The sequence below is a fragment of the Tetrao urogallus genome, assembly GCF_951394365.1.
Source record: "Tetrao urogallus genome assembly, chromosome: 20".
NCBI classification, from domain to species: Eukaryota; Metazoa; Chordata; class Aves; order Galliformes; family Phasianidae; genus Tetrao; species Tetrao urogallus.
In genome coordinates this window covers 232,911-249,065 of record NC_136833.1, presented here as the reverse complement: position 1 = coordinate 249,065, position 16,155 = coordinate 232,911, and the positions used below count along the sequence as shown (strand labels likewise).

Here is a 16,155-nt window from a genome sequence, read left to right as displayed (position 1 = left end):
ACCCGGTCCGGCCCGGCCCCACCGCGTCCGCCATCGCCGCCACGGCGCCTCGCGTCATCACGCCGCGCCGCGCTCCGATTGGCTGCGCCGCCGCTCGCGGAGCTCCGATTGGACGGCGGGCGCGCGTCCGGCGGCGGTTGAACGCGGCGCGGACGGGCGGTGCCGTCCGCCGTGCGGGAGCGGGGCTCGGTGCGCTCGCGCCGTTCCTCGGCCCTCATGGCTCCTGCCCGCAGGAAGGCGGCCGCGGGCGCGCGCGGCAGGAAGCTGAGCGCCTTCCTGAAGGACTTCGACCGGGAGGGTAGGCCGCGGGCGGGCCGCGGGCCGCGCTCGGGCCCGGGCCGCGTCTGACGCCGCGTCCGTCCCCGCAGTGAGGAGCCGGGTCGAGCAGCTGCGGGCGAACGGGGAGCGCCTGGTCAAGGAGGTGGAGAACCTGTACGACGTGGAGCTCCTCCGGCTGCCCGTGGCGCTCCGCGAGATGAACTGGCTGCAGTTCTTCGGTAGCGGCGGGGGGCGCGGGCGGGCGGGCGGGCGGGGGGCGCGGGCTGCCCCTGGAGCGGCGCTCGGAGGCTGTCGCTGAGGAGCGGTGGGACGCGGCGCGAGGGGCTCGCGCGAGCAGAACGCGGGTGGGCGCGGGCGGATGCGCCGCCCCCTCTGCCCGGGGCCGCTCGCTCGCCGCCGGAACGCCTGCTGTGCGCTGCGCGCTCCTGCGGCGGCGTTACGGCGCGGCTGCGGGCGCTGCGGGAGCTGTCCCGGCTGCGGACCGCAGCGACGCTTCCAACCGAGATGTCTTCTTTCTAGCTGAAGGGGGAAGCCGGAAGGTCCTGGAGGAGGCGGTGACGGTAGGTATCCGGCGCGAATGGGAAACTTTCCCCGGCGCGCGGTGCGTTCCTGGAGGAGACGAAGGCTTTGTGTATCCGCAGGAGCGCCGCTGCGATAGCGCGGGTTGTGCCCGCGGATCTGAACTGTTAAGGCTTAGCGGGAGGAGATGCTGCGGTGTCCCCTGCAGGGTTTGCGTGCTCGTGCTGCTCCTTGCCCGGCTTTGCGGGCCTGCTTAGTTTCATGCTAAGGGATCGCCGAGGTTGGAAAAGACCTCCCGGGCCGCTTCCCAAATTCCGGGATGGTCACGGTTTCCCCTCTGAGCCCGCTGTGTAATCACCACCAGCCGCTTACTCCAAGTGGCATCAGAAGCACGTCGTGTGGAGGGGGCCTTTCCTTGAAACATGCAGTTTGAACTGGTAATCACGGTGTTAAGGGGAGCCGTGCTTCAGTGCTGATTGTTGACGAAGCAGCTCCTCAAACTCCCTCTGTTGGGCCGGGCCCCAAATAATTTGTGCCCCCATGGGTCTGCTGGGGCCGCAGCCTTCCCTCTCTTCAATACCTGCCTGACCTCTCCGGGTTCTGCAGGAGTCTGGGAGGGGAGTTCGGTGGCACCGGGAGTGTCCGTCCGCTTCTCTGAGTTTTCTCCTGAGTTCCTCCACACCCTCTGCCACTCGCTGTTACCCGGCTTTGGGGGAGGTCCGCGGCCGATACCGATCATGAAAAGCATGTTCTGAAAACACGACAGTGCGAACAATGTGACTGTGTTGGTTGGGACGTTCCAGAAATGTCCAGAAATGTTGGGGGGGAGAAAAGGAAAAGCGTGGGAGGAGGGAAGCTTGGAAACCTGTTGAAACATCTCTCTGCCCATCGGCAGATTCCCCACTGGGAAGGCAGTGGGGGGCATACAAGCATTAGCACCTTCAGGAGCGTAGCTTTTGAGGCTCAAACCGTGCTGCATTGTATACAAACCCCAGACGGGTGACCCAGCTGTGCTTTTAGGGCTGTTGTGCATATACACCCTACAGCCAGGGGCATGCTCTGGGCAGCCTCTGCCAGTACGCCTCTCCCAGTCCTCTTTGCATTTTAACATTCTTCAGGGATGGTCATAAAGGAAAAAAAAGAACTAAACACGATATAATTGCTCTCCATTGGCTGCTCCATCATCACACACGGAGATCGCTGTTCCCTAACGCACCAGCCCTTCTCTCCTGCTATCTGTAAGGTTGCTCTCCTCCCTTGGAGTCATTTTGCGGGGCCCCACGCCTTGGGGGTTTGCTCCTAGGCCTCTGGAAGAGCACGCGCCTCTCGGTAAGCTGAAGCACTGCTGTGCTGTTGAGCAGCAGGGAGTAGGTGAAGCGTGCTCACAGCTGCCCAGCAGGGCGTGCTGGCGCTGAAGGGCACGAGATCCATTGTGTCCGGAACAACGAGGAAGGACCTCTTTTAGCACAGCAGAAGAACGCGAAGATACAGTTATGTTAGATAGTTGTGTATGTGAAATAGTTACAAAGATTTTGCCTGCAACTTTGACTTATCACAAACTCGCAGTACCGATCATCCCAACTTCTTAATCCTAGGCAGACTTGGGAATAACAGAAATAAACAAGTTGACAGCAGAATTTATCCAGACTCCTCTGAAAATCGTCACGAAAGGTCAGTAGATAACATTCTGTGAATGCTGGTTTGGTTTTTAGCTACAGCCTTCGCTACATGTGAAGACAAGGACGTAATTCTGCCTTTACTCCTGCGACCCGAAGTAGTTTTACTTGCTTTAATTAAGGCATTCTGGATAATTCACAGCCATGTTCTCTTTACTGTTGTCATCAGAATTCAGATTTTAGAAGCAAACTGTTGCCGAAATAAGCTTGTAGTGTGTTTCCTTACCTTAGCTAATGGTCAGTTACGTCGTGTTAGTTTTTTTTTTCCTGTCAACCTGAATAATGCTTTCCTCTTTTCGTAGAAAAATCTAAACAGGGTATTGAAGCCACTGAAGAAGCAGCAGAGGTTCCTTTGCTTCCTCCAGCAAAGAAGGCGAAACACGATGGCCAACTTCTTCTGGAGCAAGCAGCTGCAAGTACTAATCCAAGAAACGGAAAGGTAAGCAGCTGCTCTTTGTGATGGCTTTTATTCCTGGGATATAAACTATGTACCGAGACGATGCTGATGCCTAAGGGGGAACAGCGTGCAGGATGCTGTAAGGGTGGCTTTCCAAAAGCTGTTGCTTGCTGATCATCCCGGTGACGCTGGAAGCTGGCTTTCGTTGGCAGGTCGTGCTGTTACTTGTGGCGAGGAAAGCGACTGTGCTGCGAGTTACCTCTGCTTTTATTCCTCTTGTACTTCTGCACGTGAGAGTCTCACCCTTCTCATCTGAGCGTTGCTGTATGGAGGGAGCGATATTCCCTAGAGCAGAACAGTCTGGGCCACATTGAAAATATTTACCAGCAGTGCTTTTCGGCTTTGTAGTTTCTGAGTTGTGCTGTGGGCAGCGGTAAATACATGAACCGTCTCGAGTCAGAGTGGAAGTTAAGGTGGTCTGTTATCCTCCTGAAGTTCTGCAGCTGAGCTTCGGGGAAAGGACGTGAGGGCAGTACTCGAATGGGGAAGGTCTCAGAAGGTTGTCCCGTGGCTTGTGTCAGACTCCCGTGCTGCAGGAAGGAGCCTGCTGAGCCAGGCGTTTCGTATGGGAGCGTTTGCTCGGTGCGGACTTGGCTGTCCCAGGAGAAGGAACTGACTGACTTGGCAGCTAATGTGTTTCAGGTGAGGACGTCCACTAAAAAAGCACCAGCGTCCAGGAGCAGAAGAGCTCCTTCAGCAAGAGTGAAACGCATGAGTCAAAGGTAACGGCGATGAGTTTCGTGGCAGGATTTCAGAAGCAGAGAGTAAAGGTGCGGTGCTAACGTAGCTGCAGAGTGGGGCGGTGCGTGGCCCGGCAGGCTGGGTGGTGTGGGCATGGCGTGCCGTAGGGCGATCTGTGAGGACCCTGGGTTGTCTCGTCCAGGTCTTTGGTAAGACAGTGCTTACGTGTCCGTTAAAATTATTCTTCTGAGAGCAGGGCTCTGCTTACATGCTTCCTTTTAAGCAGATCAAGCAAAAGCAGCTTTATCACTCCAGCTACTGGCAGAAATCTCAATCTCTGTGCTCAAGGAGGCGCCTCCATCATCACACCCAGGTTTGATTCCAGGTCTGTATTCTATTGCATTTCTCTGTTAATTTCTCATACAGAGGAGTGCCTTGCTGCTTGGTCCTTACATCTCAGTTGTCTATATGCAGAATACTTTCCAGCAGCGCTTTGAACCTGCAGTGGTTCAAAGTTTTGGTCCAAGCGCTCTAAGAAATTGCAGTAAAAGTCCTTGCCTGTTGCTTTTTCCAGAGTTTTCAAGACGCCGGGTTTGCGCACACCCACAGTAAATGAACGTGTTTACACCATCTCTGCTAACGGCAGCCCCCTTGCTGATGGCAATGATGTCTTCATTACCGTTCCTGTTGGAGGAGGGGAGGTAAAAACAAACTTGAGTCTGTAAAATCTATGCAGCAAGGAGAGCCTGCGCCTTCTTGGGGGCCTTATCAGTTTCAAGGGACTGCTGTTCATCCATTCTCGCCCGCTTACTTGTGCCGCCGCAGCTTATCAGGAGGTAAATGTCGCTTAAAAAGAACCCGAAGAAGTTCTTAGTCAGAGCGGGAGCTGTCTAAGAATTCTGGCCTAAGCAGAATGCACACTGCTGCTTTGCTGCGCTTTTGAGTGAAGCTGAAAGTGCCTTCTGCTCACGGTGCTGCGTCAGCACACCAAGGGCAGCACGGGATGAGCTGGTCAAGCTGGATGTGGCTCTTGGTACGGACGCGGCCTCCTAGTGTGCAGGGAGGGGTTTCTTTGCTGCTTGTAGCTGCTGCTGCTGAACAACCGGGAAACCTGAGATTTGGTGGTGTTTGGCTTCTTGCAGAGCATTCGTTTAACAGCAAGTGATCTGACCAAGAAGAATCTTCTTCATCTCAATCCAGAGGCACGAGGCATTATGAAGAAGCTGTCTGTAAGCCTTTCCTTTTTTTTTTTTCCGTTTGGGACCTGAAGCTGTAATGCAGCATTGTCTCTGTCCTTAATTGTTGTCCTTACCTGTTGAGCTACTGAGCTGTAACAGAAGCTTCTTACTTCAAGTCTTGTGTCTTAGCTCCTACCGCTGGTGGAGAAGAAGCATGAACTGGGAAGGGGAGGGATAAAGCCTCACGCTTGTAGAAAAATAACTGTTGTCAGCATTTTGAAAAACTGAATCGAAACTAAAGGTGTCTTCTGCTTCGGGTGGGAAGCGGAAGTGGCTGTGGGTTATAATCTCTTTGGCTCTTTCTTTCTAGGTTCGTCTTGCACAAGCTTGTAGCAGTGCAAAAACCTACAGGTGAAGAGCAACGAATGTCAACACCTTTTGTACACGTGGAACTACTATAAGCTACAAGTACATTTTGTTTGGTGTCTTGTAATTCTGTGAGCATTCACTTAAACAAAACGAAATAAAAAGAAAACAAACAGCAAAGCAGTTAAAACCTGTGCTGGGTAACTGACAACGCTGTTAATATTCAAACGTCCTTTTCCAGCAGTCAGAGCGATTCGGTTGTAGCTGGCATGAATCACAGCTACCTGGCAGCTAACAGCTAACCATATTCATCCCCCAAATCCATTTCCCATTGTGCCTGAGCCCCGTGTGCCTTCAGGGAGTGGATAGGTAAGCAATAGTTCTTTTCTCTGCAGTGTATTGCTTGCGCACACTACTAGAATCTCTTCTGCCCCCCTTCTGCAGCCCACGTGGCAGTAGCGTTTGGTTTAACCAAATTGGAACTTCCTTCTCAGTTCAAGTGTTTGAGGCAATGCAGGAAAGCTGGTTCACTTCCTGGTAACAGAATCTCTCGGTGTAATGCAAAAGCCCCAGCGCTTCTTCATTAAGATTTTCTGATCCTGAAGGAGGTACACAGAGGCAAATTATGATTAATTCATCCGGTGGAGAGGCACTGGCATTACTGCGGGCAGCTGCCCTATGGAAGCAAGGTCATTCACACAAGGCAAGGAGACTGGGATACAGCTGCAGAGCAGTTCCTCCCAAGCAAGTTTATTCTGCTATGTGCAGAAGCGCAGGCTGAGGCGGTTTACTTGTGTTCCCAAGCAAGCAGGAGACCTTTTTCGTATGTCAGTCACCTGTTCAGGCAGTGCTCTGTATTTGCCCACGCATCCCAGCCCTCTGCAGCAGGAACTGGACACAGCTCTTCGGAAGACGGCTGAAGCACGTTGCATCCAAGTGCCACATAAGCAATGCAGCACGCAGCAATGAAGAAGACGTATGAGTCAGAATCCAATAACACTGTACAGTTTCCTGCACCGTGGAGTTAGGGGGGCTAACTAGGTAGAGACAGGATTATTCGTTAGTTGTTCCATGTGAATAATTTGCGTCTTCATCTGTGCCATCATACAAGTTCCATTTTTGAAAGCATCAGGGCTGTATACGCAACAGTTCCTGTCAATGATTGCACCAGTGCCCCCTGGGCAGCAGTCAGTATGTCTAATGCCGTGTGGTTCTGTAGTGCAATTTTGTGTCTGTTGTGATTTCCAGCTAAACAGTCTGGTGGCTTGATGTGCTAAATTCAGTGCTGCTGCAGTATGATGAGCTGGTGCTGATCCTTGCCACTCAGCAGAGATGACTGCAGCTTGTGGTGGGAAGATGCCATGCCAGAGAACCGCCGAGCAGCCTCGGCAGCTGGGAGGTTTTATGCAGTGCATCCACTGGTAGGTGCGGTCTCCAGCCTCGCTGCAGGGCGGTCCAGCCTTTGTATGGCTTCATTCTCCCTTTGGATCCCACCGGACTTGAGGGTTGTGGTTGTCACTGACACCGATCTTGTCATCGTGTCACCAGGGCTGCGCCCGCTTGAGCTGCTGATGCTGCCACCGACCACTCGATATCCCAGCGGCGTCCCTGGCACCTGGCCTGTGGGGACTTTGGCCTCGGGGTGGCATTGTCTCCAAAGGGAAGCTCCTGACAATCGCCTGATTGAAAACGTTGCGGTTTTGCCCTGTTCAGGCGCTCTGGGTGATGTGGCACTGAATACAGCCCTGGGGACGCACAGCTACGGTGGGGAACGCAATTGCGGCTAGGGGGCGGCAGCAGGTTCGCCTGTGGCATGGTGGTTCCAGAGGGCTGGGCAACCCCGAGGGGATGACAGTGCTGCACTGCAGGGCTCGAGACATCAGCCTCGCTGCCCAAGCTTGATGCATGCGGAGCACCGGCTCTGGAAATCTAACTGTGAGGAAATGGGGGGCGGGAGGAAGTTCAGGGGGAGATGACAAGATCCTTTGAGTGTCATCCGGAGCCACTGGGTGCCTGCTCAAGTAGTTCGGTGACCCGAGATCTGCAGGTTGTCCCTCAAACACATCGGGAGCCCACCAGTGCAGGTGAGCTCATTACAGAGGTTAAGACTGGAGGCAGTGCGGGCTGCAGCCACTGTGTACGGGCTGTTTGTGACCCTGAGGGCTTAGCAAAGAGCAGGAACTTCCATCTCTTTCAAAAGAATCAGGGGGAAAGGTCCCTTGGAAACAGGTTCTTAAGGAAACAGGAACCAAACAGAGCCAACAACTCTAAGGATGCCTTTGGTAGTGTGAGAAGTCTCTGTCCCCACGGGGAGGCAGGAAACCAGCAAGGCTGAGCAAGGAGCAGCTGGTCAAAGGGAGGGAGCAAGGACAAGTGCGGTGGTGGAGGGAGGAGCGAGCACATTGAAAAGAAATGAAAAGGAATGAGGTATAGTGGAGCTGAATGATGCAGAGTGGTGTGAAATCACAGGGAATGCAATAAAATGAACTGGGTGGGAGTGGAATGCAATGAAAAGAGATGAGTGGAGTGAAAAAGAACAGTGAAAGGGAATGCAATAAAACAGTGGCGTGCTACTGCAACGTACAGCTCTATAAAGGAACTTTAAATTTGTGTTTAAATACCTACCATCACTGCTTCTTCCAGGAGCTTCACCCAAAAGCTGGCTTAACATTCTCTTACCCAAATCCTTTAATAAGAATCCCAGGAAGTACTCTGTGCATTTGACACTTTGAGGTTCTTCATTGGTCAGCACGGCTGGCCACAGCTACCCTTCAGCTGCTCCAGACGATTACCTGGGGATGCCCCACATACCCAGTACCATACATTCCAAGTTACTACAAACACTCATTAATCGGCAAACATTTCTGACCCAAATCGGCACAAATGAGCTGCTTGGTGATTGCATGCCATGGGCCATCTTCCGGCCACAAGCTGCAGGTCTCCTGCTTGCTTGGGAACACAAGTAAACTGCCTCAGCCTGCGCTTCTGCACATAGCAGAATAAACTTGCTTGGGAGGAACTGCTCTGCAGCTGTATCCCAGTCTCCTTGCCTTGTGTGAATGACCTTGCTTCCATAGGGCAGCTGCCCGCAGTAATGCCAGTGCCTCTCCACCGGATGAATTAATCATAATTTGCCTCTGTGTACCTCCTTCAGGATCAGAAAATCTTAATGAAGAAGCGCTGGGGCTTTTGCATTACACCGAGAGATTCTGTTACCAGGAAGTGAACCAGCTTTCCTGCATTGCCTCAAACACTTGAACTGAGAAGGAAGTTCCAATTTGGTTAAACCAAACGCTACTGCCACGTGGGCTGCAGAAGGGGGGCAGAAGAGATTCTAGTAGTGTGCGCAAGCAATACACTGCAGAGAAAAGAACTATTGCTTACCTATCCACTCCCTGAAGGCACACGGGGCTCAGGCACAATGGGAAATGGATTTGGGGGATGAATATGGTTAGCTGTTAGCTGCCAGGTAGCTGTGATTCATGCCAGCTACAACCGAATCGCTCTGACTGCTGGAAAAGGACGTTTGAATATTAACAGCGTTGTCAGTTACCCAGCACAGGTTTTAACTGCTTTGCTGTTTGTTTTCTTTTTATTTCGTTTTGTTTAAGTGAATGCTCACAGAATTACAAGACACCAAACAAAATGTACTTGTAGCTTATAGTAGTTCCACGTGTACAAAAGGTGTTGACATTCGTTGCTCTTCACCTGTAGGTTTTTGCACTGCTACAAGCTTGTGCAAGACGAACCTAGAAAGAAAGAGCCAAAGAGATTATAACCCACAGCCACTTCCGCTTCCCACCCGAAGCAGAAGACACCTTTAGTTTCGATTCAGTTTTTCAAAATGCTGACAACAGTTATTTTTCTACAAGCGTGAGGCTTTATCCCTCCCCTTCCCAGTTCATGCTTCTTCTCCACCAGCGGTAGGAGCTAAGACACAAGACTTGAAGTAAGAAGCTTCTGTTACAGCTCAGTAGCTCAACAGGTAAGGACAACAATTAAGGACAGAGACAATGCTGCATTACAGCTTCAGGTCCCAAACGGAAAAAAAAAAAAGGAAAGGCTTACAGACAGCTTCTTCATAATGCCTCGTGCCTCTGGATTGAGATGAAGAAGATTCTTCTTGGTCAGATCACTTGCTGTTAAACGAATGCTCTGCAAGAAGCCAAACACCACCAAATCTCAGGTTTCCCGGTTGTTCAGCAGCAGCAGCTACAAGCAGCAAAGAAACCCCTCCCTGCACACTAGGAGGCCGCGTCCGTACCAAGAGCCACATCCAGCTTGACCAGCTCATCCCGTGCTGCCCTTGGTGTGCTGACGCAGCACCGTGAGCAGAAGGCACTTTCAGCTTCACTCAAAAGCGCAGCAAAGCAGCAGTGTGCATTCTGCTTAGGCCAGAATTCTTAGACAGCTCCCGCTCTGACTAAGAACTTCTTCGGGTTCTTTTTAAGCGACATTTACCTCCTGATAAGCTGCGGCGGCACAAGTAAGCGGGCGAGAATGGATGAACAGCAGTCCCTTGAAACTGATAAGGCCCCCAAGAAGGCGCAGGCTCTCCTTGCTGCATAGATTTTACAGACTCAAGTTTGTTTTTACCTCCCCTCCTCCAACAGGAACGGTAATGAAGACATCATTGCCATCAGCAAGGGGGCTGCCGTTAGCAGAGATGGTGTAAACACGTTCATTTACTGTGGGTGTGCGCAAACCCGGCGTCTTGAAAACTCTGGAAAAAGCAACAGGCAAGGACTTTTACTGCAATTTCTTAGAGCGCTTGGACCAAAACTTTGAACCACTGCAGGTTCAAAGCGCTGCTGGAAAGTATTCTGCATATAGACAACTGAGATGTAAGGACCAAGCAGCAAGGCACTCCTCTGTATGAGAAATTAACAGAGAAATGCAATAGAATACAGACCTGGAATCAAACCTGGGTGTGATGATGGAGGCGCCTCCTTGAGCACAGAGATTGAGATTTCTGCCAGTAGCTGGAGTGATAAAGCTGCTTTTGCTTGATCTGCTTAAAAGGAAGCATGTAAGCAGAGCCCTGCTCTCAGAAGAATAATTTTAACGGACACGTAAGCACTGTCTTACCAAAGACCTGGACGAGACAACCCAGGGTCCTCACAGATCGCCCTACGGCACGCCATGCCCACACCACCCAGCCTGCCGGGCCACGCACCGCCCCACTCTGCAGCTACGTTAGCACCGCACCTTTACTCTCTGCTTCTGAAATCCTGCCACGAAACTCATCGCCGTTACCTTTGACTCATGCGTTTCACTCTTGCTGAAGGAGCTCTTCTGCTCCTGGACGCTGGTGCTTTTTTAGTGGACGTCCTCACCTGAAACACATTAGCTGCCAAGTCAGTCAGTTCCTTCTCCTGGGACAGCCAAGTCCGCACCGAGCAAACGCTCCCATACGAAACGCCTGGCTCAGCAGGCTCCTTCCTGCAGCACGGGAGTCTGACACAAGCCACGGGACAACCTTCTGAGACCTTCCCCATTCGAGTACTGCCCTCACGTCCTTTCCCCGAAGCTCAGCTGCAGAACTTCAGGAGGATAACAGACCACCTTAACTTCCACTCTGACTCGAGACGGTTCATGTATTTACCGCTGCCCACAGCACAACTCAGAAACTACAAAGCCGAAAAGCACTGCTGGTAAATATTTTCAATGTGGCCCGGACTGTTCTGCTCTAGGGAATATCGCTCCCTCCATACAGCAACGCTCAGATGAGAAGGGTGAGACTCTCACGTGCAGAAGTACAAGAGGAATAAAAGCAGAGGTAACTCGCAGCACAGTCGCTTTCCTCGCCACAAGTAACAGCACGACCTGCCAACGAAAGCCAGCTTCCAGCGTCACCGGGATGATCAGCAAGCAACAGCTTTTGGAAAGCCACCCTTACAGCATCCTGCACGCTGTTCCCCCTTAGGCATCAGCATCGTCTCGGTACATAGTTTATATCCCAGGAATAAAAGCCATCACAAAGAGCAGCTGCTTACCTTTCCGTTTCTTGGATTAGTACTTGCAGCTGCTTGCTCCAGAAGAAGTTGGCCATCGTGTTTCGCCTTCTTTGCTGGAGGAAGCAAAGGAACCTCTGCTGCTTCTTCAGTGGCTTCAATACCCTGTTTAGATTTTTCTACGAAAAGAGGAAAGCATTATTCAGGTTGACAGGAAAAAAAAAACTAACACGACGTAACTGACCATTAGCTAAGGTAAGGAAACACACTACAAGCTTATTTCGGCAACAGTTTGCTTCTAAAATCTGAATTCTGATGACAACAGTAAAGAGAACATGGCTGTGAATTATCCAGAATGCCTTAATTAAAGCAAGTAAAACTACTTCGGGTCGCAGGAGTAAAGGCAGAATTACGTCCTTGTCTTCACACGTAGCGAAGGCTGTAGCTAAGAACCAAACCAGCATTCACAGAATGTTATCTACTGACCTTTCGTGACGATTTTCAGAGGAGTCTGGATAAATTCTGCTGTCAACTTGTTTATTTCTGTTATTCCCAAGTCTGCCTAGGATTAAGAAGTTGGGATGATCGGTACTGCGAGTTTGTGATAAGTCAAAGTTGCAGGCAAAATCTTTGTAACTATTTCACATACACAACTATCTAACATAACTGTATCTTCGCGTTCTTCTGCTGTGCTAAAAGAGGTCCTTCCTCGTTGTTCCGGACACAATGGATCTCGTGCCCTTCAGCGCCAGCACGCCCTGCTGGGCAGCTGTGAGCACGCTTCACCTACTCCCTGCTGCTCAACAGCACAGCAGTGCTTCAGCTTACCGAGAGGCGCGTGCTCTTCCAGAGGCCTAGGAGCAAACCCCCAAGGCGTGGGGCCCCGCAAAATGACTCCAAGGGAGGAGAGCAACCTTACAGATAGCAGGAGAGAAGGGCTGGTGCGTTAGGGAACAGCGATCTCCGTGTGTGATGATGGAGCAGCCAATGGAGAGCAATTATATCGTGTTTAGTTCTTTTTTTTCCTTTATGACCATCCCTGAAGAATGTTAAAATGCAAAGAGGACTGGGAGAGGCGTACTGGCAGAGGCTGCCCAGAGCATGCCCCTGGCTGTAGGGTGTATATGCACAACAGCCCTAAAAGCACAGCTGGGTCACCCGTCTGGGGTTTGTATACAATGCAGCACGGTTTGAGCCTCAAAAGCTACGCTCCTGAAGGTGCTAATGCTTGTATGCCCCCCACTGCCTTCCCAGTGGGGAATCTGCCGATGGGCAGAGAGATGTTTCAACAGGTTTCCAAGCTTCCCTCCTCCCACGCTTTTCCTTTTCTCCCCCCCAACATTTCTGGACATTTCTGGAACGTCCCAACCAACACAGTCACATTGTTCGCACTGTCGTGTTTTCAGAACGTGCTTTTCATGATCGGTATCGGCCGCGGACCTCCCCCAAAGCCGGGTAACAGCGAGTGGCAGAGGGTGTGGAGGAACTCAGGAGAAAACTCAGAGAAGCGGACGGACACTCCCGGTGCCACCGAACTCCCCTCCCAGACTCCTGCAGAACCCGGAGAGGTCAGGCAGGTATTGAAGAGAGGGAAGGCTGCGGCCCCAGCAGACCCATGGGGGCACAAATTATTTGGGGCCCGGCCCAACAGAGGGAGTTTGAGGAGCTGCTTCGTCAACAATCAGCACTGAAGCACGGCTCCCCTTAACACCGTGATTACCAGTTCAAACTGCATGTTTCAAGGAAAGGCCCCCTCCACACGACGTGCTTCTGATGCCACTTGGAGTAAGCGGCTGGTGGTGATTACACAGCGGGCTCAGAGGGGAAACCGTGACCATCCCGGAATTTGGGAAGCGGCCCGGGAGGTCTTTTCCAACCTCGGCGATCCCTTAGCATGAAACTAAGCAGGCCCGCAAAGCCGGGCAAGGAGCAGCACGAGCACGCAAACCCTGCAGGGGACACCGCAGCATCTCCTCCCGCTAAGCCTTAACAGTTCAGATCCGCGGGCACAACCCGCGCTATCGCAGCGGCGCTCCTGCGGATACACAAAGCCTTCGTCTCCTCCAGGAACGCACCGCGCGCCGGGGAAAGTTTCCCATTCGCGCCGGATACCTACCGTCACCGCCTCCTCCAGGACCTTCCGGCTTCCCCCTTCAGCTAGAAAGAAGACATCTCGGTTGGAAGCGTCGCTGCGGTCCGCAGCCGGGACAGCTCCCGCAGCGCCCGCAGCCGCGCCGTAACGCCGCCGCAGGAGCGCGCAGCGCACAGCAGGCGTTCCGGCGGCGAGCGAGCGGCCCCGGGCAGAGGGGGCGGCGCATCCGCCCGCGCCCACCCGCGTTCTGCTCGCGCGAGCCCCTCGCGCCGCGTCCCACCGCTCCTCAGCGACAGCCTCCGAGCGCCGCTCCAGGGGCAGCCCGCGCCCCCCGCCCGCCCGCCCGCCCGCGCCCCCCGCCGCTACCGAAGAACTGCAGCCAGTTCATCTCGCGGAGCGCCACGGGCAGCCGGAGGAGCTCCACGTCGTACAGGTTCTCCACCTCCTTGACCAGGCGCTCCCCGTTCGCCCGCAGCTGCTCGACCCGGCTCCTCACTGCGGGGACGGACGCGGCGTCAGACGCGGCCCGGGCCCGAGCGCGGCCCGCGGCCCGCCCGCGGCCTACCCTCCCGGTCGAAGTCCTTCAGGAAGGCGCTCAGCTTCCTGCCGCGCGCGCCCGCGGCCGCCTTCCTGCGGGCAGGAGCCATGAGGGCCGAGGAACGGCGCGAGCGCACCGAGCCCCGCTCCCGCACGGCGGACGGCACCGCCCGTCCGCGCCGCGTTCAACCGCCGCCGGACGCGCGCCCGCCGTCCAATCGGAGCTCCGCGAGCGGCGGCGCAGCCAATCGGAGCGCGGCGCGGCGTGATGACGCGAGGCGCCGTGGCGGCGATGGCGGACGCGGTGGGGCCGGGCCGGACCGGGTCGAGCTGCCCTACTGCTGCCGTTGTGCTGCGGCCGTACGGGGAGCGAGCGGCGGAGCCGGGCCTGGCTGAGCTGAGCTGCCGCGGCGCGGGCCGCGCTGCCCGTCGTCGGCCGACGCGCTGCGGGGCCTGCGGGGCGCGGAGCGTTACTACCGGCGCCTGCGGCCTCCCGTGGCGGGGCTCCCCGGGCAGGGCTAGGGGCGCGGGCAAAGAGGAGCTTTCGGAGACGAACCGAATGAAGGGAAACGAGCTGCGTTAAAAGCGACGTGCTTTCACGGGCTGCCGAATCCGCAGCCGCAGCGCTGACCTTGCTAAGCCAGGCTCTGGCTGCCGAGAGCAGATGCTCTTCTGCAGGCTTGGACGCTTGGTACTGTAACCCTTAAAGAAGAACATGCAACTTTGTTTTAGAGGATGAAAAGATATAACATAGTTCAATACACTTGTCAGAAGAACCACTCTCCCTTTTTTTTTTTTTCTTTGCCTTCCTGCATGTGTTTCTAACTTCAACAAGATTTATCTCCTTGATTTATTTTTTGAGAAAAACTGGATATATGTAAGAGACCAGCTAGGATAACTTTGACACCGTTTTTCTTCTGTCACTTGAGAAAGCTTCAGAACATGTTAGATGTTTCATTCAATAAGAACTAATTTTCTGTTGGAGGCCTAGAGGCTCCAGTCTGCTTCTACCGTTGTTTTGTTGGGTTGCATGTTCGCTGCTAGAGAAGACAGTGAGTATCCAGCTGGCGTTCTGCACTTAAAATCTGTTTTTCCCTATAGTTTCTGAATGGATTTCCTGGTCCTCTTCTGCCTGTTTTCCTTTTCTTCTTCCACTGCTTCAGAGACCTGGATTTATTTTAAAGTCTGAATATGATATAGATTTTAATCTGCATAGAAGTAAAATGCTTCACTTTGCCAAATGAGTTATTCTTGTCCATGCTAAGAGCACGCTTATTTTTGTCAGCAGCTTTATGGTCAGTGAGCCAGCTCAGAAGCTCTGTGAAGCAAACAATGCGGTGCGGCTGGGAGCAGAGCACTGCACACAAAAGAGCTTTTTCTTAAAATCTGACTGGATGGTGCTTGTTTGTGGGAATACAAGAGAGACTATTTGGAGCAAATGCTGTGGAGCGAGGTAAACAGCGTGAGATGGCAAGGCTGAGAACCAAGGACACGTCTAGTAGCGCAAAGCAAAAGGAACGGCTCACAGTTCTGGATTAAGTGCCTGCATGCACGGTTATGGAGTGCTTGTGGAATGCTTTGTTGACATGTAAAGGCGGGTGGGAAAGTTGTAAGGGCAGATGGGAAAGCTAAACAGAAAACTTGTGAATGTGAGTAAGTGATGTGAGAACCTGTAATAAACAATTTGGATCATCCACATCTGAGTCCATGCCTGGTTGCCACATTTGTCACTGCTCAGAAAATCAGGAATCATCTCAGCTGCTAAGCTAGAGATTTTCCTTTGTCAGCCTGTCAAGTTGATCTGAATGTACTTATTACACTTATTTTGTGGCTTCTTACCTTGGATTATCTTAATGCATGAATTATCATTGGCTCTTCTCTATTCCTTATTGCATGGAGTAATAGATAACAAGTACATGAACAGAGAGAGGGATTAATCCCCTCATCTTTAAAGACCCTTCCTCTCTCAGATTCACGAAAGCTCTTGTTCTTCCTCTGTTTGTGCCATCTCCAAACCCATCATGCCACAGATGTCTGAGTAATGTGAGCACAGCACTGTCTCATATACATACCAGGTGTTGAATGATGACAAGAAGCAGCTGTGGGTTACCAATTTGAATAATCTCCGTTAATAGTTTGAGATTTTATGATTATAACTAATGTGCTAACTGTATGTGCAACAACTGACTTCTAAACTCTTTCTTCCCCAGACCCATAAAAATTTCCTCTCAATGAAGGTTGCTACAAAAAACGAGATCAAAATCATTAATTTAAAAGGCACATGACATTCTCCATGGAGATGTCCCTTTTCACAATTCCCTCTCAATATGAATAAGAATTGCACACAGCCTTTTTTTTTTCTTTTTTTTTTTCTTAATATAGAATGTCTAAGCACAGACTCAGAGGCAAATAATGC

At 52.5% G+C, this 16,155-nt stretch overlaps 2 protein-coding genes across 2 annotated transcripts; one reads left to right on the top strand and one right to left on the bottom strand.

Annotated features, from left to right (window-relative positions):
- Positions 1-216: 216 nt before the first annotated feature.
- On the top strand, positions 217-5,205 carry LOC306953938 (borealin-like; the record flags this gene model as incomplete). Its single annotated transcript, XM_079544969.1, is given in 10 exon segments — positions 217-298; positions 369-532; positions 534-839; positions 2,394-2,469; positions 2,777-2,913; positions 3,574-3,653; positions 3,899-3,997; positions 4,187-4,313; positions 4,755-4,841; positions 5,161-5,205. Coding segments are annotated over 10 exon segments (1,203 nt in total).
- Positions 5,206-8,860: 3,655 nt separating this feature from the next.
- LOC306954022 (borealin-like) lies at positions 8,861-13,849 on the bottom strand (the record flags this gene model as incomplete). The annotated part of the gene is given in 10 exon segments (XM_079545068.1): positions 8,861-8,905; positions 9,225-9,311; positions 9,753-9,879; positions 10,069-10,167; positions 10,413-10,492; positions 11,153-11,289; positions 11,597-11,672; positions 13,227-13,532; positions 13,534-13,697; positions 13,768-13,849. Coding segments are annotated over 10 exon segments (1,203 nt in total).
- Between the last annotated feature and the right edge of the window lie 2,306 nt (positions 13,850-16,155).